Raw genomic sequence first — 19,072 nt, forward strand, 5'->3', positions numbered from 1 at the left:
GCGCTCGGCAAAGCTGCCTGGCTATGCCAGCTGCCGCCACCGCTGGGGAGGGTGCCCAGGCCCTGGGGTCCCTTCCCAGCCCTGTTTGTGGGTCTCTGTGGTCTGTTGTAATTTGGGACCTGAACCTGATGGGGAGTCCCACGGCTTCTCTCCACTCGGACCTCAAGATGGGGATGTGCCACCCCAGGGATGTCCCTGGGCAGCGGGGTCGCTGGGACGCGCGGGCAGTGGGCACAGTGGGTGCAGGGCACTCACACAGTGTCACACAACAATGCGCAGCCCTGGTGCGCTTCCCAGCGCCCGGTGAAGTGGCTGCTCTGTGGGACCCTTGGCCAGGACATCTCCAAACCTGTAGTGCCAGCCGGGGCATCTGCTGTGAGCACGGGTGACAGGAACAGCCTGGAAGGAAAGAACCTCTGGAAGTTAAACCCCAACAGTGACACGCCAGTGCCCAGTGCTGTGCACAGCCAGCCATGGTGGGGACAGCCACACAGAGAGGTGGCCACCAAGCATCCCCTGGAATGCTTGGATGGGCAATCCCTGCATTGATCCCTGACCCCAGGATGGAGAAAACGTGGGTGGCACAGGGCTGCTCTTTCCTCTGCAATGGCAGACTAAAACTCTCCCCCCTTGGCTGCCCCCATGGCTCCTGGCACAAGGAGCAGCAGGGGGTGATCTGTGGGGCCACCCCAAATTGGAGGGGCTGTACAGGTGGCCAAGTACCCCTGTGATCAGGGTAGGCCTGGGCAGGAGTGCCAGAGCACGGCAGCCACCTCGCTGCACACACCAGGGAACCCTACACCACAGGTAATTGGCATCAGATGCTCCCTGACCTGTCGCATCCACCGGGAAGCTGGAAGCATTTATTTGTCTGAGCCAGCGGCTCTATCTGCGTGCAGGAGGCGTTGGCAGTGGCGGGGCTGGGCTCCGCAAAGCTAATGAGTCTGAGCTGAAGATGATGAATATGATTGCTGAAAGCACTTTCCTGAGTCCTCCTTTCCTGGGGCTCAGGTTACGAGTTCCCAGACAGCCTGTCCAGCCCTGAGTTTTCAGCTCTGATTTGTAGCCCCCCAAACAGCATCTGTCAGCTCCCCATGACAGAGGAAATGCTGAGTCCTCTGCTGCTGTGGCCGGTGGAGCTGGGGAACGGGCTGGCAGGCCTGCTTGGCGTTTGGGGACAGCTTTGCTCCCCAGGCTGCCCTGCTGCTGCCCCGCTCAGCCCCGTGCCCCTGCAGCACCCCGAGCCCTGAGCGGGGTGGACCAGACCAGACCGATGCCCCGTGAGGGGTTTCCAGCCACCAGCATCTGCTGTGCCGCATTGAAATTCCTGTGGCTGTTGGCCACCTTCCCCAAGGGGGACTTGTCACCAGTCACCTCTTAACCTTAAGGCAGAAAAACAGAGGGTTTTGGCTTCTCTGTTTTTGGTGCAGCCCATGGTCGAGTGTCCACCCGCTGAGTCATGTCCCACCTAAGGAGCCTCTCAGGGATGCACAAGGAAGGGTCAGGCCAGGAGATGCTCCATGGGCCATGCGGATCCCCTGGGACTGGAGGGACACGCCACTCCCAGGCACGGCCACCCCTGGAGCACAGGACTGGGGGGCAGCGGGGGTGCCCAGCTGCCCCATGGCTCCGCTCCCAGAGTGGGGCTTGGGCTCTGCCGCTGCCTGGAGTGGGCTCCCTGAGCTGCCACCTTGCCCCCTGCCCCACGGCTGTGGACCCCCGGCAGAGGGTGTCCCCACGGCTCCAGCACCCTTGGGAAGACGAGGGGAAGGAGTTTTGGGTGCCGACCCGCTGCAGGCTCTCGGTCCCGCTGTCCTGCCCGGTGGCTTTGCGGCTCGCAGAGGCGATACCAGCCCACAGCCGGAGAAGGGGGTCCCGAGGGCAGAGAGGAGCTGCGGGGCGGCCTGAGGCGGCGTGGTGCTCCGTGCCTCCCGGTGCTCCCGCAGCCCCGGCCGCCTGCGCTGCCATAGACGGTGTTTTGCTGCCTCCCTACGGGAGGACGCGGCCGGCGGCTCCGGCTCCCGCAGCTTCGCCGTCCCCTGCCCGGGGGTGACCTCTCAGCGGCATCTCAGGCCTTGCAATGCATGGGCAGAGCTGCTGCTCCAACGGAGGGACTTGGGGTGCATTGGAGCACAGCTGCAGTGCACCTCCAAAAGCACCTTCTCCATCCTATTTTAGATTGGAGCAAGACTGCTGTGCTGGTTCCTGCATCCACCCTGCTCAGCTGACGCCTCCCAGCAGAGACCAAGGTCCAGTGCCGGCACATCACCAAGGGCAGCACCAACAGCCACGAGACAGCCAGAGGTAGAGCAGGGAGAAAAGAGAAGCAAAACTCCAGCGATGTCTGTGGAAGGAAGCGGGACGCCACGGGAGGAAAAGGGGTGAAGCTGCAACGCGGATGCCCATGGCCACTGCTGTGAAAAGCGGAAGAGTAGCGTGAGACCAGCGCAGGGCTGGACAAGAGGAACTGGACGAGAGCATGGCAGAAGGCACAGTGAGGCCCTGGCATCGCACAGGAGGAGGTGGGGATGACCCTTGGGTGCCAGGACATGCTCCATCTGCCTTGGTGGCAGCCCCTCGGTGGCCCTGGCGAGACAGCTGGCCTTGGGGCTGCTGCAATAATTTCCTGTATTGTGCAAGTGAATGATTATTAAAACCTGACAAGAGGGAAGAGAGGGGAGCTGAGAGCACAGGAGCACTCCCAGAGATGGGACATTCCCAAGGGCTGCCAGGCTGAGCAGGGGAGACAAGGGAGTTCGCATTTTGCTAGGTCCCAATGCTGCAGACAACAGCACCACGTGACAGGTGTGAATAGGGAGGGTGAAAGACCGGAGCTGGGTCTGGAGGTGCTCAAGGGAAGGGAAAGACGCACAGCTACAGGGTAAAGTGCTTTGCTCCCTGTGGGGCTACAACACCATGGTGCCGGTGGTGGCAGTGTGTGGGGAGACCTGACACTGCCCCACTGCTGCGGCTCCACAGGGGACAGGCATGGGGCAGGGGGATGGGGCAGCACCTGGGTGAGTGTTTGACACCATTCCCCCTGTGCTCGTGCTGAAATCATCCCAACACCCCGCCGAAATCCATCCCTCTGTGCTGAACCAGCAGCCTATCATGGCTTTATATCTGGTGCCCATCCACGTGGGTTGGCCGCTCTTTGTCTCGGGGGCCAGAGGACGGGGCGAGTGGCTGGGTGTGCAGTGCTTGGGGGGACGGCACTGCCCACAGGCAGGGTCTCAGCAGGCAGGAGCAGCCCCGGCCCCAGCACCCACTGACCGTGTCGACTGCACACATACAGCAGAACCTGCCCCTCCTTTCCAGTGCATATTCATTACTGGGAGGCAGCCAGTGTCCCCACCCTGCGAGAGCACATCAAGAGCCTGCTGAGCTCATCTTTGTGTTCCAGCTGATGCATTTGCCCACTGAAGCTGGACCCAAGGCCCTTGTTCCTTTCTGGACACCTGTGAAGGCCACTGGCCCTGTGTGGACACTCCCTCCCCGCTGCTGAAACCCAGGAAAGCCCCTCAGCATGAGCCCCCATCCCACAGCCCCGCTCCTCCACTGTCCTCACGGCACAGCTGCTTTCTGTGCAAAGCGCAGGAACTGCACACCCCGCAGCCCTGCCGGGGCTTCCTGCTGCTCTGCAAAACTCCAGATAATCTTGAAACCCTCCCAGGCCCACACTGGGGTCTCTGCTGCTGCCACAGAGCAGCACAGGAGAGGGAGAGCAGCCACAGGTCCTGGGCTCTGGGTGCCACCAGGCTCAGGGACATCTTGTGAGACTGTCCTAGCCGAGCTGCAGCCCACCGTGCTCTCGCCCACCCCAGTCACGTGCAGAGCTCTCCCAACCCAACGCACTCCCCTGCGGGGCGGCCGCTGCCTGCCTGGGCTGGCCTGATCCTGTCCCCGCTGACAGCAAGCTGGCGCTGGGGGACGAGGCAGTGAGGCAGGAAACACTCAGCGATGGTTTCACTGATAAACTCAGCTTTTCTGGCTGTTGGCGGCTGTGGGCAGCCTGGCTACTGGTGCCGGCTGGGCAGCGCTGCCGGGGCAGCCTCCTGCAACAGGTTGGAGGGAACTGGGCTGGGCCCCCAGCCCACGGCCCCGCAGTGGGGACCCTGCTGCTGCCCGAGCTGTCACAGGGTGTCCCACCGCATGGGGACCCAGGCAGGGGGCTTGCGGCTCGGGGGATGCGCATGAGGGTGCAGAGGGACGTGGGTACCGGGGTGTGGGCACCGGGATGCTGGAGATGTGGGGACCAGGGAGACCTGGGGACCGGGGCGTGGGGATGCTGGGGAACGCGGGGCCCAGGGCATGACTGGGGTGCGGGGGTGGTCACGGGGGCCCCAAGGAAGAGTGCGCGGGCCGGGGCAGCCCCTCCCGGCGGGCCGGGCTGTCGGAGGCGGCCCCGTCCCGTCGGGGGCGGGAGGAGGCGCGGCGGGGGCGGGGGCGGCGGGGCCGGGCCGGGAGCGGCGACGGGACGCGGCCGAGCTGCCTCTCGCCATGGGCGGTGGGTGCCGGGCCCGGGCCCCCCCGGGCGCGGGGCTGCGCTGGGCCGGGCTGCGGCTGCTCCTCGCCCACGCCGTGCTGCTCTGCGCCGCCGGGACCGCCGCCACCGACGGCTCCGGTACGCGGGGCGGGGGCCGGCACCGGGAGGGAAGGAGGGAGACCGGGGGGAGCCGGTACCGGGGAGGGACGCAACATCTCACACCGGGAGGATCTGGCACCGAGGGGCCCCGGTGAGCGAGGAGGGACCCGGCCCCGGGGGATCCGGTACCGAGGGGAGCGGCCACAACCTGCACTGGGGGTATCCGGTGCCGCGGGGGACCCGGGGAGCGAGTGGGGACCCGGCACCAGGGGGACCGTGGGAGCGAAGGGACACCTGGCGCCGGAGGATTCGGTACCGGGGGATGCAGGGGGACGTGGTCCCGGAGGGTCCGGTACAGGGTGTCCCGCACTCCCGGAGGCTCACGGACGCCGGGGGAGGGCGCGGTGTCTGCCCCAAGCCCCTGCCCAGCGCTGCGGGCCGGGTCCGTGCTCCACCGGGTCCCCGGGGCCGGGATCGCTGGTCCTCGCCCCGCCGCTGCGGGACCCGGCCCTGGGGCCGCGAGCAGAAGCCCCGGAGCAGAGGGCACTGCAGGCAGGGCAGGGCAGGCAGGGCAGGGCAGGCAGGGCAGGGCAGGCAGGGGCAGCCAGCAGGAGCCGTGGCACCGGTGGCCGGGAGCCCCGAGGTCACCGTCGGGGGCAGAGTCCCCGCAGCAGCTGGAGCTGCAGGGTTTGGCCAGTCATGCCAGACCGGAGAGTAACATCACCCATGAAAAACAAACTTCCCCTTTGCCTCCCGCTGCGGCCACGCTGGGACCACACACAAGGGCTGGAGGAGCTGTCACTGGCCCAAGTGTGGCTGCACGACAGGGCTGGGCTCCCACCAAGCCCACCGCCACCCCACAGGGTCCCAGGGCAGGACAGGACTGCGGCCACGCTGGGGTGGCCCTGCCACCGGGCCGAGGAGCAGCACCTGGCTGCTCCTCATAGCATCCCAGCTGGGATAGTGATTCTCGAAAGAAAGAGGAACAGTAACCATGAATGCTGGCAGCCAGGGCCCTTCCTTGCTCTTCCCAAACATATACCAGGTGAAACTGCAGTTTGGGGGTGAGGATGGAGGCTGGGGGCAGCAGGGACAGCTCCAGTGTCCTAAGCCCTCGTTTCATTCCTGTGGCCATGTGCTCCAGCAGTTCGCCATGCACCGGCACAGCTGCAACGGGCTTGGGCTGCTTGTGCACCAGGGGATGTCGAGGAGTAACGCTGCTTATGGCAGGCATCCACAGAGCGTGTTGTGAAATAAAACCATGTGTGGAATCCTATCAGCTCCATCTCCAGCCTGTGCAGTGCAGTTTTCTCCAGGTCCTAACAGAGCATTGACTCCAGTCCCTCTTCTGAGAAATGATCTTCCTCCCTGCAGAAAAAATGCCATCCCAGCATTAAGGTCATAGCACTCTTCAGGTTTTACAGTTCCTCACTAAAGTAACATGCTCAGCAAAACCAACAGCATGTGGGCTGTATCCCTCAGCAGGGCTCCGGCCGTCTGCGGTGCAAACGGTGCTGATGGTGACTCTGTCTCCAGCAGCCTGCCCAGGTTTACCCGCTGCGGTGGGAAGTGATGTGTCCAAACCCAAGAGCTCCCAAACTGTGCACAGGGTGGGTGCATGGGGCTGAGCAGGCAGCGTGGGTGGGGACAGGCAAGGGACAGCTTCTGTCCGGTCCCTTCTCCGGCTTGGCCATCTCCCGACATGGGTCTCACCTCCCTGAGAAGCATTTCCTGGGGGCTGAGTGCAGGGAGCAGCATCTGTGTGTCCTGCTGGGCACAGGGCAGGGCCTGGGGACCCGCTGGGGACCCACGTGCCCAAAGCAGCTGGGACAGACACATGCTGGGATGGCGCAGCTGTTAACAGCTCCTGGAGCTGACTGGGGCACGCCAGGATCAAAGCAAATTTTACTACCTGAAGGGAAAAAAAAAAGATACCTGGGATCTACATGAAAGGACAGCTCTCTTCCAAGCCTTAATTAGGGAAGCAGATATCTGATTGAGGAATGAGGGGAACCGCACCGTGCCCTGCGGCGCTGTCAGCAGCACAGCCAGGCTCCTGCGCCATCCCTGTGCCGCACTAGAAGGACCACAGCACTAATCAGGCCCTTGGATCTGCTCTCGAAGACCAAATAACAGGATGTTGGGCTGAAGCTGATGTTTGTGAGCTCACTTGGTGTTTGCTGCTTAGAGCCCTTCTACTTTGCTTGCTGGCTGCACTTTGGCTCCGAGCCACGATGTCTGCTCTCTGTACACTTTTCCTCTGGCTGTGAGTGGAGCAAAGCTGGTCCCATGGTGTTTCTCTGTTTTCCCCGGCAGATATTGCCCTTGGCTGCTGGCTTGCCTTCAGGGGTGTAGTTTTCTACAAGTGTTCTTGCAAAATAAACCTGACCGTCCTCTCCACAGCCATTCCACAGCCCATGCTGTTTCACCCACTGACAAACAGGACGTGCGGCAGCATCCAGACATCACCATCTGCCTGAGCTCCGACCATGGGCAGGTCAGCCCATAGCCCGGCTGTGGGGCAGAGCCTGGTCGTGGGGCACAGCCTGGCTGTGGGGCACAGCCCGGCTGGGTGCAGGGGGAGAATGGCCCAGCCCCACGTGGCGTGCAGCTGCAGCCCTGGCACGCAGCTCTTGCTCATGGTGCTGCCAGAAGTGGTTGCAGATGACAATCTGGCTGTGCTGCATGTCCTGTGAACTGCTCGTGGGCCCGAGGAAACCTCCTTGAATCAGAAAAACAAGTGCATCATCTTCAAAGCCTGCAGCCATGGAGCCACGTCCCATCAAGCGACGCCAGTTCCAGCCCGGCCCCGATTCACGCCAGGTTGCTTTGGCTGCAGTTCGCAGAGTGGACGTTGTCTCCGAAATCTGGCATTTTTCAGCGGTGATGGAGCGTGTTCACCAGTCCTGCCATCACGGAGGGGGCCGTGCTCCAGCGCAGAGGCTGACAGCAGCTTTCCCTGCACCTGGAGCTGTCCTGGCACGGCCGGCACAGGATTCCTGGCTGGGGCGGGGAGTGGCTCAGAGCCACCGCAGGAAGGAGGCTCCGAAAGGACGTGAAGGAGCTGCCGTCGCAGGCCAGGACACGTTCCGTCCCCCTCCCACCCATTTGGCTGGAACATGCTGCTCCTGCCCCACCTCCGGGACCCCGCGGCACTGACACCACTGTGAGCCCTGCGCCGGGAGAGCCCCAGCAAAGTGAACTCACCCTCAGCCTCTGCATCAGCTGGAGAGACGAGGCAGGACACGACCTGCCGTGCCACAGCCAGCGGCACGGAGCATCTTTCTGCCCCCGTGGCTGCAGCACCTGCGGCAGCCCCACAACCCCCTGTTGCACTGGGCATGGCACGGGGCTGTCAAAGCTGATAAGTCTTTGCAGCAGAGTCAAGCACAGAGCTACTGGTGCAGGAACAGCTCGGAGGATGCTACAGCTGCACTGCAACACAGCCCCCCTTGCAAAAGTTCCCATCTTGCAAAAATCCAAATGGGTGGTCTGACCTTAATTTGTCTGAGATAAATAAGAACTTGCCTGCTGCCTCCTGTCTGGATGCATTTCATCCGAGATGAAAGGGAATCTGATGGAAGGGCTGGGAGCTGAACACGTCTTTGCAAGCCGTCCTCCATGGCATGAGGGATTTAGGGTCACAGCAGGTGGCCAGCTGGGGGACTGAGGAACTTTGCAAAATTAGCTTTATGTTTCAAATATGTTAATTTTTAGCTGCAATTTCCTACGGAAAAAACGTGGTTTCTATTCTGCATGCCTGGCCCTCCGCCCCAGCATTGGAACCTCTTCCTGAATTCCAGCAGAATTTGAACGGGGCCTGGTGAGCTCATGGACCACGGGGACCAGCCGATGGACTCAGGAGACCTTCCTTCATCAGCCGTGACACTGGGGACGGCTCTCGGTCCCTTCTGGTGCTCAAGGCTTGCTGCCCATCCCTGTCCCCACAGCCTGTGGCACCGGAGCCGAGCACTGTGTGTCGGCGGCACCATTGTCCCCAAGTGCTGTGCGTCCCGGTAGGGCTGGTGACCGCTGTCCTGCTGAAACCCTCAGCTGGTTGAGCTCCAGGAGGTCTTGTCACTTGGCACTTTTATTCTCCTGCCACAAAGGCCCCATCCCAGATCCATGGGGAATGACCCAGGCTGGCGGCAGCTGCTCCTGTCTCGTCTGTCCCTCAGGATCCCACTGCCGGGAAGGGGCCCTTATCTCTTGCCTGCAGGCTGGGGCACAAGGCAGCGGAGGAAGGGGCCAGGCGGGAGCAGAGGGAGCGAGCCCAGCGATCGGCCCTTTTCATCCGCTTGGGGCGGCCAAGGCGGAGGAGCCGCTTGCCAAAGCAAACTTCAGCCCTGACAATTGCCATTATTATTAACACCGGTGCTGTGTTTGCACGACTTATCCCACGCTGGGGCTCTGGGGGCACGGCGGCCCCTGTGCACGAGGCTACAGCCCTGGCTGTGCAGGAGGCCACTGTGAGATGGCCCCGCGGTGACACAGGGCACTGGGCAGGACATGGCCCCGGCAGCACCAGCCCAAGCTGGCGCTGGGGCTGCAGCACCCGTTGGTGCTTGGCCGTGGGGTGCAGATGGTTCCTTTGGCAATCCTGGGTGTTTCAGACAGGCTGACTTCCACAAGGAAGCAGGTACAGTGCCAAAGCGATGCTCCTGCCCAAAGCACCTCACAAGGGAGGTTAAAGAAAAGCTGAGCAGGTCTGGGATTGCGATGACCAGGGCAGCGCTCGGCCTCTGCAGCGCCTTTCTGCCATCTCCCCGCAGCACATCGGTGACACCAGACTTGGGGCCAGGCTCATGGATGCGGCTGGCAACAAATCACCGCATCTCAGAGGGACACCCCACAGTGCTTCCAACTGAGCTGGATCTGGCTCAGCTGGGTTTGGGGCAGCATCATCCCATGGGGAGCAGGGAGCCCCTGGGCACAGTGACGCTGTGATGGATGGTGACGTCTCTCTCTCCCCGCAGTGGATCCCTGTTGCTATTACCCCTGCCAGCACCAAGGGGTGTGCGTGAGGGTCGGCCTGGCAGGATATGAGTGTGACTGCACGCGGACAGGATACTTTGGGGCCAACTGCACCTCCCGTAAGTCCCTCTGTCCCACCGGACCCCTGGCAGCCGTGGGTCCCCGGGCAGCGCTGTGCCCGCAGCACGTGCTCTCACCGGCGGTGACAGTGTGGGTGGGCTGGCGCTGTTAATGAGCTTCGTTAGCGGGGCAAGTGATTTGCCTGGTCTGTCTCCCCCTAGCCGAGTTCTGGACGCGCCTCCGTGACCTGCTGAAGCCCAGTCCTGCCTTCTTCCACTTCATCCTGACCCACTTCAGGGGGCTTTGGGACATTGTCAACAGCACCTTTATCAGGGACATGCTCATGAGGCTTGTGCTCACAGGTGAGGGGTTGAAGTGGGTCTCAGGGTGCAGCAGGACTTGGGGATTCCTGGGCATCAGCAGAGGTGCAGGTGGGGGTGGCATCGCTGCAGTGATGCTGAGCAGCCCCCGCGGGCACCGGGCTTGAGGCACCGCAGCGGGACACGCAGGGTGGTTGTCATCCTCTCACCCCATCATCCTGCCCGGCCAGGCAGCAGCGGGGCACAGGGGGTCGTCAGGCTGGGCTGCCTGGGTGTCCCCAGCCGTGTGTCCCCAGCTGTGTGCCCCCAGCAGTGTGTCCCCAGCCGTTTGTCCCCAGCCGTGTGTCTCCAGCCACACACCGGGCTGGCAGCCAGCTGGAAGACAGGAGCGATGCTCAGCACGCTGCGCTCTCTGGGCCCAAAGGGCTCTTTAAACAGTGGCACGGAACACAGCCTGGGGAAATGTGGAGCTGGCCCTCGTAACTCATGTCCCCACGTTCTGCACTTTGCATAAATATTTAGGTTCCAGCCCTTGGAGCCGTAGGGACACATTCACAAGGCTCTGGCTGTTGGTTTTACTGTTTCTGTGTAGTTGTCATCTCATTCATCATCCAAGAATCCACTTAGTACATCAGTGCAAACCCTCTTCTTCTGTAGGGAACTGCAGCCTTTAAAAGGCTCGGAGCGCAGCCCGGGATGCCCGTGTGCCACTGCCGCTGGGACCTTTCTGGTTTTCGGGGCGTCGTGGAGGGCGTCTGGTGGCACTGAGCGGGTGGGCAGGGGCTGGGGGCAGAGCCCGTGGGGTGCTGCCCCGGGCCCCGTGGTGCTGACCCCCTCTCTCCTTTCAGTTCGTGCCAATCTCATCCCCAGCCCCCCCACCTTCAACTCTGACTATGGCTACATCAGCTGGGAGGCCTACGCCAACGTCAGCTATTACACCCGCATCCTCCCGCCCGTGCCGGACAACTGCCCGACGCCCATGGGGACCAAAGGTTCGTGGCTGGCGCAGGGGGACCGGCCCCACGCGGTGCCGGCCGTGAGGCTGAGTCGCTGCAGCAGCACCCTGGTCCGTACCTCGTGCAGCATCGGTGTTTCCTACCTGCTCATGCCGAAGCTTTCACGGCTGTGGATAATCCACAAGCTGCTTCTGGCAGTGCCGCGCGGTGCCACCCTCCCGCAGGCAGGACAAGCTTGGTGGCATCTGCAACGCTGCTGGGGAGGCTCTGGTTGAGCTGCTGGGGCATGTCGTGGTCTGTGCACATGAGTCCGTGCCTGGTGCTGCAGCAGACGCGGCAGCGCCCGCCGACAGTCCCGTGGTACCGGTACCCGGTACCTCTGCCCTCAACCTCTGTCCTTCACAGGGAAGCAGCAGCTCCCCGACCCCCAGCTCCTGGCGGAGAGGTTCCTGCTGCGGCAGAAGTTTGAAGCTGATCCCCGAGGCACCAACCTGATGTTCGCCTTCTTCGCCCAGCATTTCACCCACCAGTTCTTCAAGACGTCTGGGAAGATGGGACGTGGCTTCACCAAGGCGCTGGGGCACGGGGTGAGGCCACTGGAGAGGGCGGTGTGGGGCACGTGGGGAGCGAGGAGGGGACCGGGGTGCACAGGGCCTTTCGGAGCAGCCCTGACTCCGTGCTCTCTTGGCAGGTGGACCTTGGCCACTTGTATGGGGACAACCTGCAGCGGCAGCACCAGCTGCGACTCTTCAGAGACGGGAAGCTGAAATTCCAGGTACCACCCGGCGCAACCAGTCTCAGCCCTGTGATGCAGGGCTGTTTGAAGCCCATGTTGCTCTGGCAGCTGCCAGGCCAGAGACTCCTGGGAGGATCAGGAGACCCCAATGCTGTAGGAGAGCTCAGGGCTCCCCCATGGGGAGTGCGCCAGGGCCCCCGCAGCAACTGCCGGCTGGAGGGAAGAGCTTCGGGGTCAAGCTGCTCTGGGGGCAGCAGGTACCCGCAGCCAGGGCTGTGCGAGGGAGGTGTTTCCATCCTGCTCAATGCCTGCAGGAGAGCGGCCGTGGTGCCTGTAGCGTGGCAGGTCCCAGCTGGGCAGGCCATCACAGGGTGGTTTTCTCCCCCGCTTCCTTTCTGCCACCCTGTCCTTGTCTCCCTAAGGTGGTGGATGGAGAGACGTACCCCCCCATGGTCACCGATGCTCCGGTTCACATGGTCTACCCGCCCGGCATCCCCAAGGAGCGGCAGCTGGCGATGGGGCAGGAGGTGTTCGGGCTGCTGCCCGGACTCTCCATGTACAGCACGCTCTGGCTGCGCGAGCACAACCGTGTCTGCGACGTCCTGAAACGGGAGCATCCCAGCTGGGGCGACGAGCAGCTCTTCCAGACGGCGCGTCTCATCCTCATCGGTGAGGATGTCCCACCGCCCCGGGCAAGCCCCAAGGTGTTAGTTTGTCTCTGTTTGAGGGTGGAGGCCAGGCTGGTTTGAGAGTCTGGACAACTTTCTCTGGCAGCCTTCTGGAGATTGTTGGCTTTTGTCCGTATAGCAAATATTTGCTTTGGTTCATCAAAAATATTGGTTTTGAATAATTTTGTCATAATTTTGAATTATTTCATTTTGATGTTCTATTACAAATTTACTATTTTTGACCAAAATCCAGAAAAAAGCCATGTCACCACATTATCTCTAAGCAGCGTATCAAGGTCAGCTTCCTCCAGAACCATTTCGGTTTTGGCAGACTGACCTTTGCTGGTGAAAAAAATCATTCACTGAAAAATTCCCAACCAGCTCAACAAGGCTGTGGTCAGAGAGATGCCAGAGAGGTGGGTGCTGGGATGCGCTGCCGCAGCATGTGGGTAACATCACTCGGGTACAGAGCTGACGGCTGCTCCTCTCGCCTCCTGCCCAGGGGAGACCATTAAGATCGTCATTGAAGATTATGTCCAACACCTCAGCGGGTACTTCCTCAGCCTTAAGTTTGACCCCGAGCTGCTGTTTGGGACACAGTTCCAGTACCGGAATCGCATTGCGGTGGAGTTCAACCAGCTCTATCACTGGCACGGGCTGATGCCCGACTCCTTCATCATCCAGGGGCAAGAGTACAGCTACGAGCAGTTCCTCTACAACACCTCCATGCTCATGGACTACGGCGTGGAGGCGCTGGTGGAGTCCTTTTCCAAGCAGGTTGCAGGAAGGGTAAGGTCGTGCTCTCCCCTCCTTGCCAGCGCTGGGGCTGTTGGACCCCAGGAGGGATGCTCATGGTACCCGGGGAGAGAAGCTGGTGGTACCCTGAAGGCAGTGCCATTACCACAGTAACAAACGTCCCCCTTTGGCAGTGGGTCGCATGTCCCACATAGTCTTCTAACCAGGGCAGCACCTGACAGGCACATCACGAGTCCTCCTCACAAGCACCGTAGCAAGGCTGGGCTTTGGCAGCCCCGTTTGCCTGGTCTCGGCTCTGTAGTAACCAGGGTGGTGCCAGGAGCCTGCGGTGAGCTGGGACCTCCTGCCCAGACGGGCTGTGGAGCAGCCTGGGCACGGAGCAGCTCGCCTGGCGCTGTTCTTTGCTGCCATCACATGGATGTTTTCTTCCAAGTGGTTACACCCACAGTTCTGACCCTGTTGGCTCCTGCAAAGCAGCAAGGCTGAGGTGCAGACCCACTGCTTTTTGGGTGTTCGGGTTCTCCCTGTGACCCCAAAACCCCATAATCTCTCTCCTCCTCCCAGGCCAGTGGGTCACCATCCATCCGGGGCTTCTCCCTGACCCACCCTGGGAACAGGATCAGCTTTCACCCAAGCTGCTCTACAGCTTTTTTGTTGCAATGTCCAGTAATTCCCCCCCTCCTCGCTGCTGTGATGATGTGCTGGTCTCCGTGACACTGTGCCCAGGACACGGATGCTTTAGTGCAGTGGCTCCTCTGGAGAGGATGCTGGTGCCACATTGTGCCTTACATGTGCTCCTCCTTGTGCTCTCACACTCCAGATCGGTGGGGGACAAACCATCAATGCCAATGTCTTGCAAGTGGCCGTTGGGGTCATCAAGGAGTCCCGGCAGCTGAGGCTCCAGCCGTTTAACGAGTATCGGAAGCGGTTTGGCATGAAGCCCTACAAGTCCTTCCGAGAGCTGACAGGTAGGGCTGCGGGGCTGCTGTGGGAGCTCTCGGGGCTTTGCTGGAGCAGCGCAGACACTCTGTGCCCTCAGGTGGGGTACGAGACCAGGAGCTGCCCCCCCGCCACTGGTCCCAGCAGAGCAGCTGCTCCTGCCCAGATCGTCACCCTCACACCGCGGGGACAGGGCTGGTGCTGTTACCCACAGCAAGGACAGTCCTTACCGGGGGGCGATTCCCTTGCTAAAGCCCTCTGATGTTCACTTGGTGCAGGAGAGGAAGAAAAGGCAGCAGAGCTGGAAGAGCTGTATGGAGACATCGATGCTCTGGAGTTTTATCTGGGCTTGCTGCTTGAGAAACCCCAACCCAATGGTATTTTTGGAGAAAGCATGATTGAGATCGGATCTCCGTTTTCCCTGAAGGGGCTTCTGGGAAACCCCATCTGCTCCCCAGAGTACTGGAAACCCAGTACGTTCGGCGGAGCAACTGGCTTTGAGATAGTTAATTCAGCATCACTCGAGAAACTTGTGTGCCTCAACGTGAAGAAGTGCCCATACGTGGCGTTTCAGGTGCCGGATGCTGCAGAAAATGGCAGCCCTCGGGTTGGTGGATCATCTGCTGAGCTCTAGCACCAGGACAACCTGCCCAGGTAGAGACCGTCCTCACCCCAGTGCCGGCTGAGCTGAGCTCCCGGCCTGGCACTGAACGTCCCATTCCTTCCTGCAGGCAGCAGCAGGGACATGGGGACATGCCCACCCCTGTGCTGAGCGGGACCAGGACAGAAGATGGTCCCACCCTGGGTGTCCTCCACACCAGCCCTCGAGGAGAGGCTGGTTCCAGCTCTGCGAGAAGCTCAAGTGCCTCAGGAGCGCAGCTGCCACCGCTGTCCTCAACAGACCCGATTCTCTTGCTTGCCAATACCTCGCACTAAGCCAGCTTTGGGGTTCCCCAGGTGACACCCGTCTCCCTGAGACACTCTGGACTCCCCTGTGCTCTGTGACCCTCTGGGCCACACAGCTTTCCAGCATCAGGCCACCAGCAGCTTCTCTGCCACGGGGAGCAGAGCCCGGGGAGCCCTCGTGGTCCTTCCTCCTGTGCTGCAGCCGGTTAAGCTGCTGAGCTCCCCAGGGGAGGCAGAGGAGGCAGGTGACAGCGCTCAGAGGGACGGGAGGACACGCCGTGTGTGGTTGTGCTGGCCCAGCAGCAGCTGAGCTTGCAGCACGAGCCTGCCCTGATCCACTTCTGCAGCAGCTCTGGGCCGTCCACCTACCGTGCCCAGCACACGGGCATGGCCGAGACACAGCCAAGGAGAAGGAACCACAGTAACATCTCTGCAGGAGGAGACTCGGGAGAAGCACCAGATCAAATCTCCAGCACCTCCCAGCCGCTGGCTGGGACCCCGGCACACACCGCGGGCTGCCTGAGCAGGGCTGCTCCGAGCGAGGTGCTACCTCTGCGCAAACACAGCGATGAAGTCTCTTCCACCTGATGATCATTACACTTCCCTGCAATAATAGCTCAGCAAATAGCGTCCCCAAGGCACACAGAGCATGATTCCGTCCTGCTCCAGCAACGCACGCAGCCACCAGCCCTCACTGACAAAATGACACGGTAGCTGGCAGCCTCTGTCACTGGCTTGGATCCCCTTGAGGTCCCAATTCACTTCTAAGAGAATGGACATTTAGAATAATAAATGATTTTAAAACTTCTCTCATTTCCTCCAGCCAGTTCCCAAGCTCCGTCTCACCAGCACCAGGCCCCGCAGGAGGGCAGGACGCTGAGCGGCAGCAGGAGCTGCAGGAGAGGAGAAGTCCCTGGAGCGTTGCTGGAAGGCTGGTGTCCCTGCGGGGACACGGCTGGGCCCTGCGGCCAGAGCAGCCCGTGCTCGCCGGCACCGTGCTGTGTCCTTGCCGACTGCACCACAAGAAATTCACGGGGCGACCCTCCTCCTCAGGAGCTGCCTCCTCAGGAGGGTCTCTGTGCTCCTCAAGGCTTGAGCGCCACCACCACCAGCACCACCACCAGCACCACCACCCCCCACAGCCCCGCTCCGATGCTGCCAACACAGCGCTTACATCCAACATCATGTATTTCTATTAACGTCACGTAAAACCTATCCACACGTAAATCTTGCTGGCCAGGTATTTTGTAGGCAGGAGGTAGCCGCAGTCTGCAAGAGCCGTTGGCTGCAGTCGCCGCAGGACTCCCACCCAGCGCTGTGACTTTGTGCCACGAGCCACGGGGGCTGCATTGCTCCCCTCTTCTTGCAGGGTTCTCTGCCCTGACCCCCTGGGAGACAAAAGAACCAGGGCAGAGAGTCCTGGTACAGGGCACTGCCCCAAAACCTGGGGCCAGGCAGCACATGAGGGACAGGGCAGGCAGGGGCGGGGGGGACAGCAGATGTGGCACCTCCAAGGTAGATACATCCAGGTGGAGACAGCCTCCTCCACAGACTCTGTTGCCATTCCTGGGGGGGAATATGAGGACAGATGGGGGTGTTGGCCATTTGGGGAAGGAGCAAGAGTCCTGTGATGTCCCACCTTCTGCCCTGGCAGTTTCAATCATTTGAGGTCACACCAGCTGATTTTTTTATCCCTGATCAACCAAGTATGTCGTGATCCACATTCCTCAAGTTGAGGTTGTGAGGCACTTTCAGGTGATAATAAAACTGGTTATAGGGAGTTGTTACAGGAATTTTAAACCAGGGAGGTTTAAAGAGCTGGTGCCTTGACAGGGACACGTTAGGAGGATGCCATGGCAAAGGAACATCTGCAAGTGGAGACTCCCAGGGAAAGAGCCTCCTCACTCCCTCCCTCTAACCCTTCAGAGCAATACACCATACAGAGACCATCAGCGCGTCTCAAACCCACCCTGGGATCCATGTGCCCCATGTCTCCAGCCGGCCATGAGCACTTCCAGAGCGTGTGTACGAACCGCTGCCCTTGCCCTGAGCTGCTCCAGCCTCGAGCATCCTTCACCAGCGGGATGAAGGCACAAGCTCGGCTCTTTTCAGTCAGACCACAAACATCCTGCTTTTGTTTGTAGCTATCGAAGGCTGTCAGAGCTGCTTTGGTACCAACCGATAAGTGTGCGACAGCCCATCAGGCACACAAGAACGCTGCCCAGATGCTCTGGCTCCACAGAGGAACGTTTCACCAGGAGCCCCCTCAGCTGAGCCAACACTGGCAAACCCAACATCTCTTCCAGCTATGCCACCAGCTCCCACCTGGCACAGCCCAGGACAGCAAAGCATCTCTCTCCTATGCCTTACCCTTCTGCTAGCCGGAAAAGCTTTGCAATGGTTTCTTTGGAGGGGCAACACGTACCAACCCCAGGAACAGCATCTGACACGTACTGAAACCTGCTCCTCTGTGAGCCTGGGGACCCACAGCCCCACACGTGGAGCCTCCCCCCGCCCGGCACTGCCCAGCCCTTGTGTGCTCTTTGTTAGTCTTCTGGCCATGGTGGTTTGCAGAAATCACTCACATCCTCACCAGCTTGGCCACCGCAATGCACAGCCGAAGTAGAAGGCAGCAGTTTGCATCTAAACACGGGGTTTAGTCAGGAGCATCCGCCAGGCTCACCCAGCCCAGGCCAGGGCTCCAGGCGTCCCCGGGGCCGCGGGCTCTGGGGACGGTGCAGAGGCGGGTGCTGCCAGACATACGCGCTATCCGAGCTCTGGGTAAACACAGCGCACAGGACCTCCTCTGATTTTCTAAACAACGTCTCCAAGGAGCCCAGCTGCAGCTTGCGGGCGCAGGGACGGACGTGGACGGAAGGACGGCGCTGCCTGCGCTCGTGTGGCACGAGTGGCAACAATGAAAACCTTTGTCTCCGGTTGTGCGACCTCTTCAGCGATGATTCACCGAGCAGGAGGTTGTATTGGCCAGAGCAGACCGCACAAGGAAGATCAACTCTCTGCAATGCTTTTCCGTGCAAAGCGGTCCCTGCGGTTGGAGGGAAGGGCAGAGGTTGCAGCTGGGCTGCAGCTGCTCCGGGTTTCCCTCTCCAGGCAGCACGCACCCTCCAGCTCCACGCTTGACAAGATCCACACTGGAAAGTTGCTTAACCACATGCTGGCAAAAGTAAGTAGGGTCCTGACGGTGAAAGGAAAAGCAAACCCCCATCTGAGTACATCACCCGGACTCCCCCGAGCCCGCCTCACAGGCCCCTTTGTGGCATGATTGCACAGGAACATTTGTTTAGATTTTCAACAAAGGCACATTTTGAACATTTTAGAAAGAAGAGGTAGATTGAAGGCGAAAAAAAATCCATATGAACTTCTCTTTTGTAAATCTTGTCCCTCACTGCCTGGCACCCAGGTCAACACTGTGATTAAATGCCCGAGTTAAGCTCATTCTGTGATTTAATTCTTGCCCTTGCTGAGCAGCCGTCTGCGCTTCCTTGTGCATTCACGTCCTGTGGCCAAACTCTGCTGTTTGTATTGGAACATCATTAAACAGGAGCCAACCCAGGTGATTTTACACTCCTGTTTCCCCACGATTTACACCCTCCTGTAAACCCCATTGTTTCTGGCTGCCCTCTGCGCAGCAGGGCTGCTTGTCCAAAACAAAACGTTCCCCAGGGCAACACAACCTACCTGACAAGTGGTTTTTTCCAACTCCTATTTATAGTACTTCTCGAAGATGAAAATCAGACATAGAGATGACTTAGACCTGGTACATGTACCTTCTTGATCTGCGGGGTGTATCGCATAACCCAGACCAGGCTGCGGCCATGGGGACGCACAAAACCAGCCGAGCGGAGCCGCTGCCTGCGGGAAGAGCCAAACCCAGCAGAACCGCGTCTGCACGTCTGTCTGTGCTTGGGAAGCAGCGGAGAAAACAGGACGAGGAAAGGACAGACGGCAAAGACAGAGCACACAGCACCTCAGCTGGAAGAAGTCTTGTTCATTGGGTCTTCACCGTGCATTAACTTACTGTCATATTGTAGATATACAACTAGTGTAAATGTCTCGAAATATTTAATGGAGACAAACACCAACCTTATTGTCCAGGACCAGCCGCTTTCCTTCTGAGCTCTCTTGTCCTGTTAAAACTAAAATATTTTAAG

At 60.5% G+C, this 19,072-nt stretch overlaps 1 protein-coding gene across 1 annotated transcript; it reads left to right on the plus strand.

Annotated features, from left to right (window-relative positions):
- Window positions 1–4,463: 4,463 nt before the first annotated feature.
- PTGS1 (prostaglandin-endoperoxide synthase 1) lies at window positions 4,464–15,708 on the plus strand. Its single transcript, XM_065648642.1, has 11 exons — window positions 4,464–4,624; window positions 9,562–9,678; window positions 9,841–9,981; window positions 10,788–10,931; window positions 11,301–11,482; window positions 11,587–11,670; window positions 12,054–12,300; window positions 12,802–13,088; window positions 13,876–14,023; window positions 14,273–14,648; window positions 14,726–15,708. The coding sequence occupies exons 1-10, from the start codon at window positions 4,501–4,503 to the stop codon at window positions 14,626–14,628; spliced, it is 1,830 nt and encodes a 609-aa protein (XP_065504714.1). The 5' UTR covers window positions 4,464–4,500; the 3' UTR covers window positions 14,629–14,648; window positions 14,726–15,708.
- The last annotated feature ends 3,364 nt before the right edge of the window (window positions 15,709–19,072 follow it).

Source organism: Caloenas nicobarica, chromosome 19 (assembly GCF_036013445.1).
Source record: "Caloenas nicobarica isolate bCalNic1 chromosome 19, bCalNic1.hap1, whole genome shotgun sequence".
NCBI lineage: Eukaryota > Metazoa > Chordata > Aves > Columbiformes > Columbidae > Caloenas > Caloenas nicobarica.

What these genes read in the sequence shown, in the direction of transcription:
- PTGS1 (XM_065648642.1), top strand. Translation starts at nt 4,501, where the DNA reads ATGGGCGGTGGGTGCCGGGCCCGGGCCCCCCCGGGCGCGGGGCTGCGC. An exon ending in CGCCGCCACCGACGGCTCCG is followed by an intron (nt 4,625 to 9,561) that starts GTACGCGGGGCG and finishes CTCTCCCCGCAG; the next exon opens with TGGATCCCTGTTGCTATTAC. An exon ending in GACGCCCATGGGGACCAAAG is followed by an intron (nt 10,932 to 11,300) that starts GTTCGTGGCTGG and finishes TGTCCTTCACAG; the next exon opens with GGAAGCAGCAGCTCCCCGAC.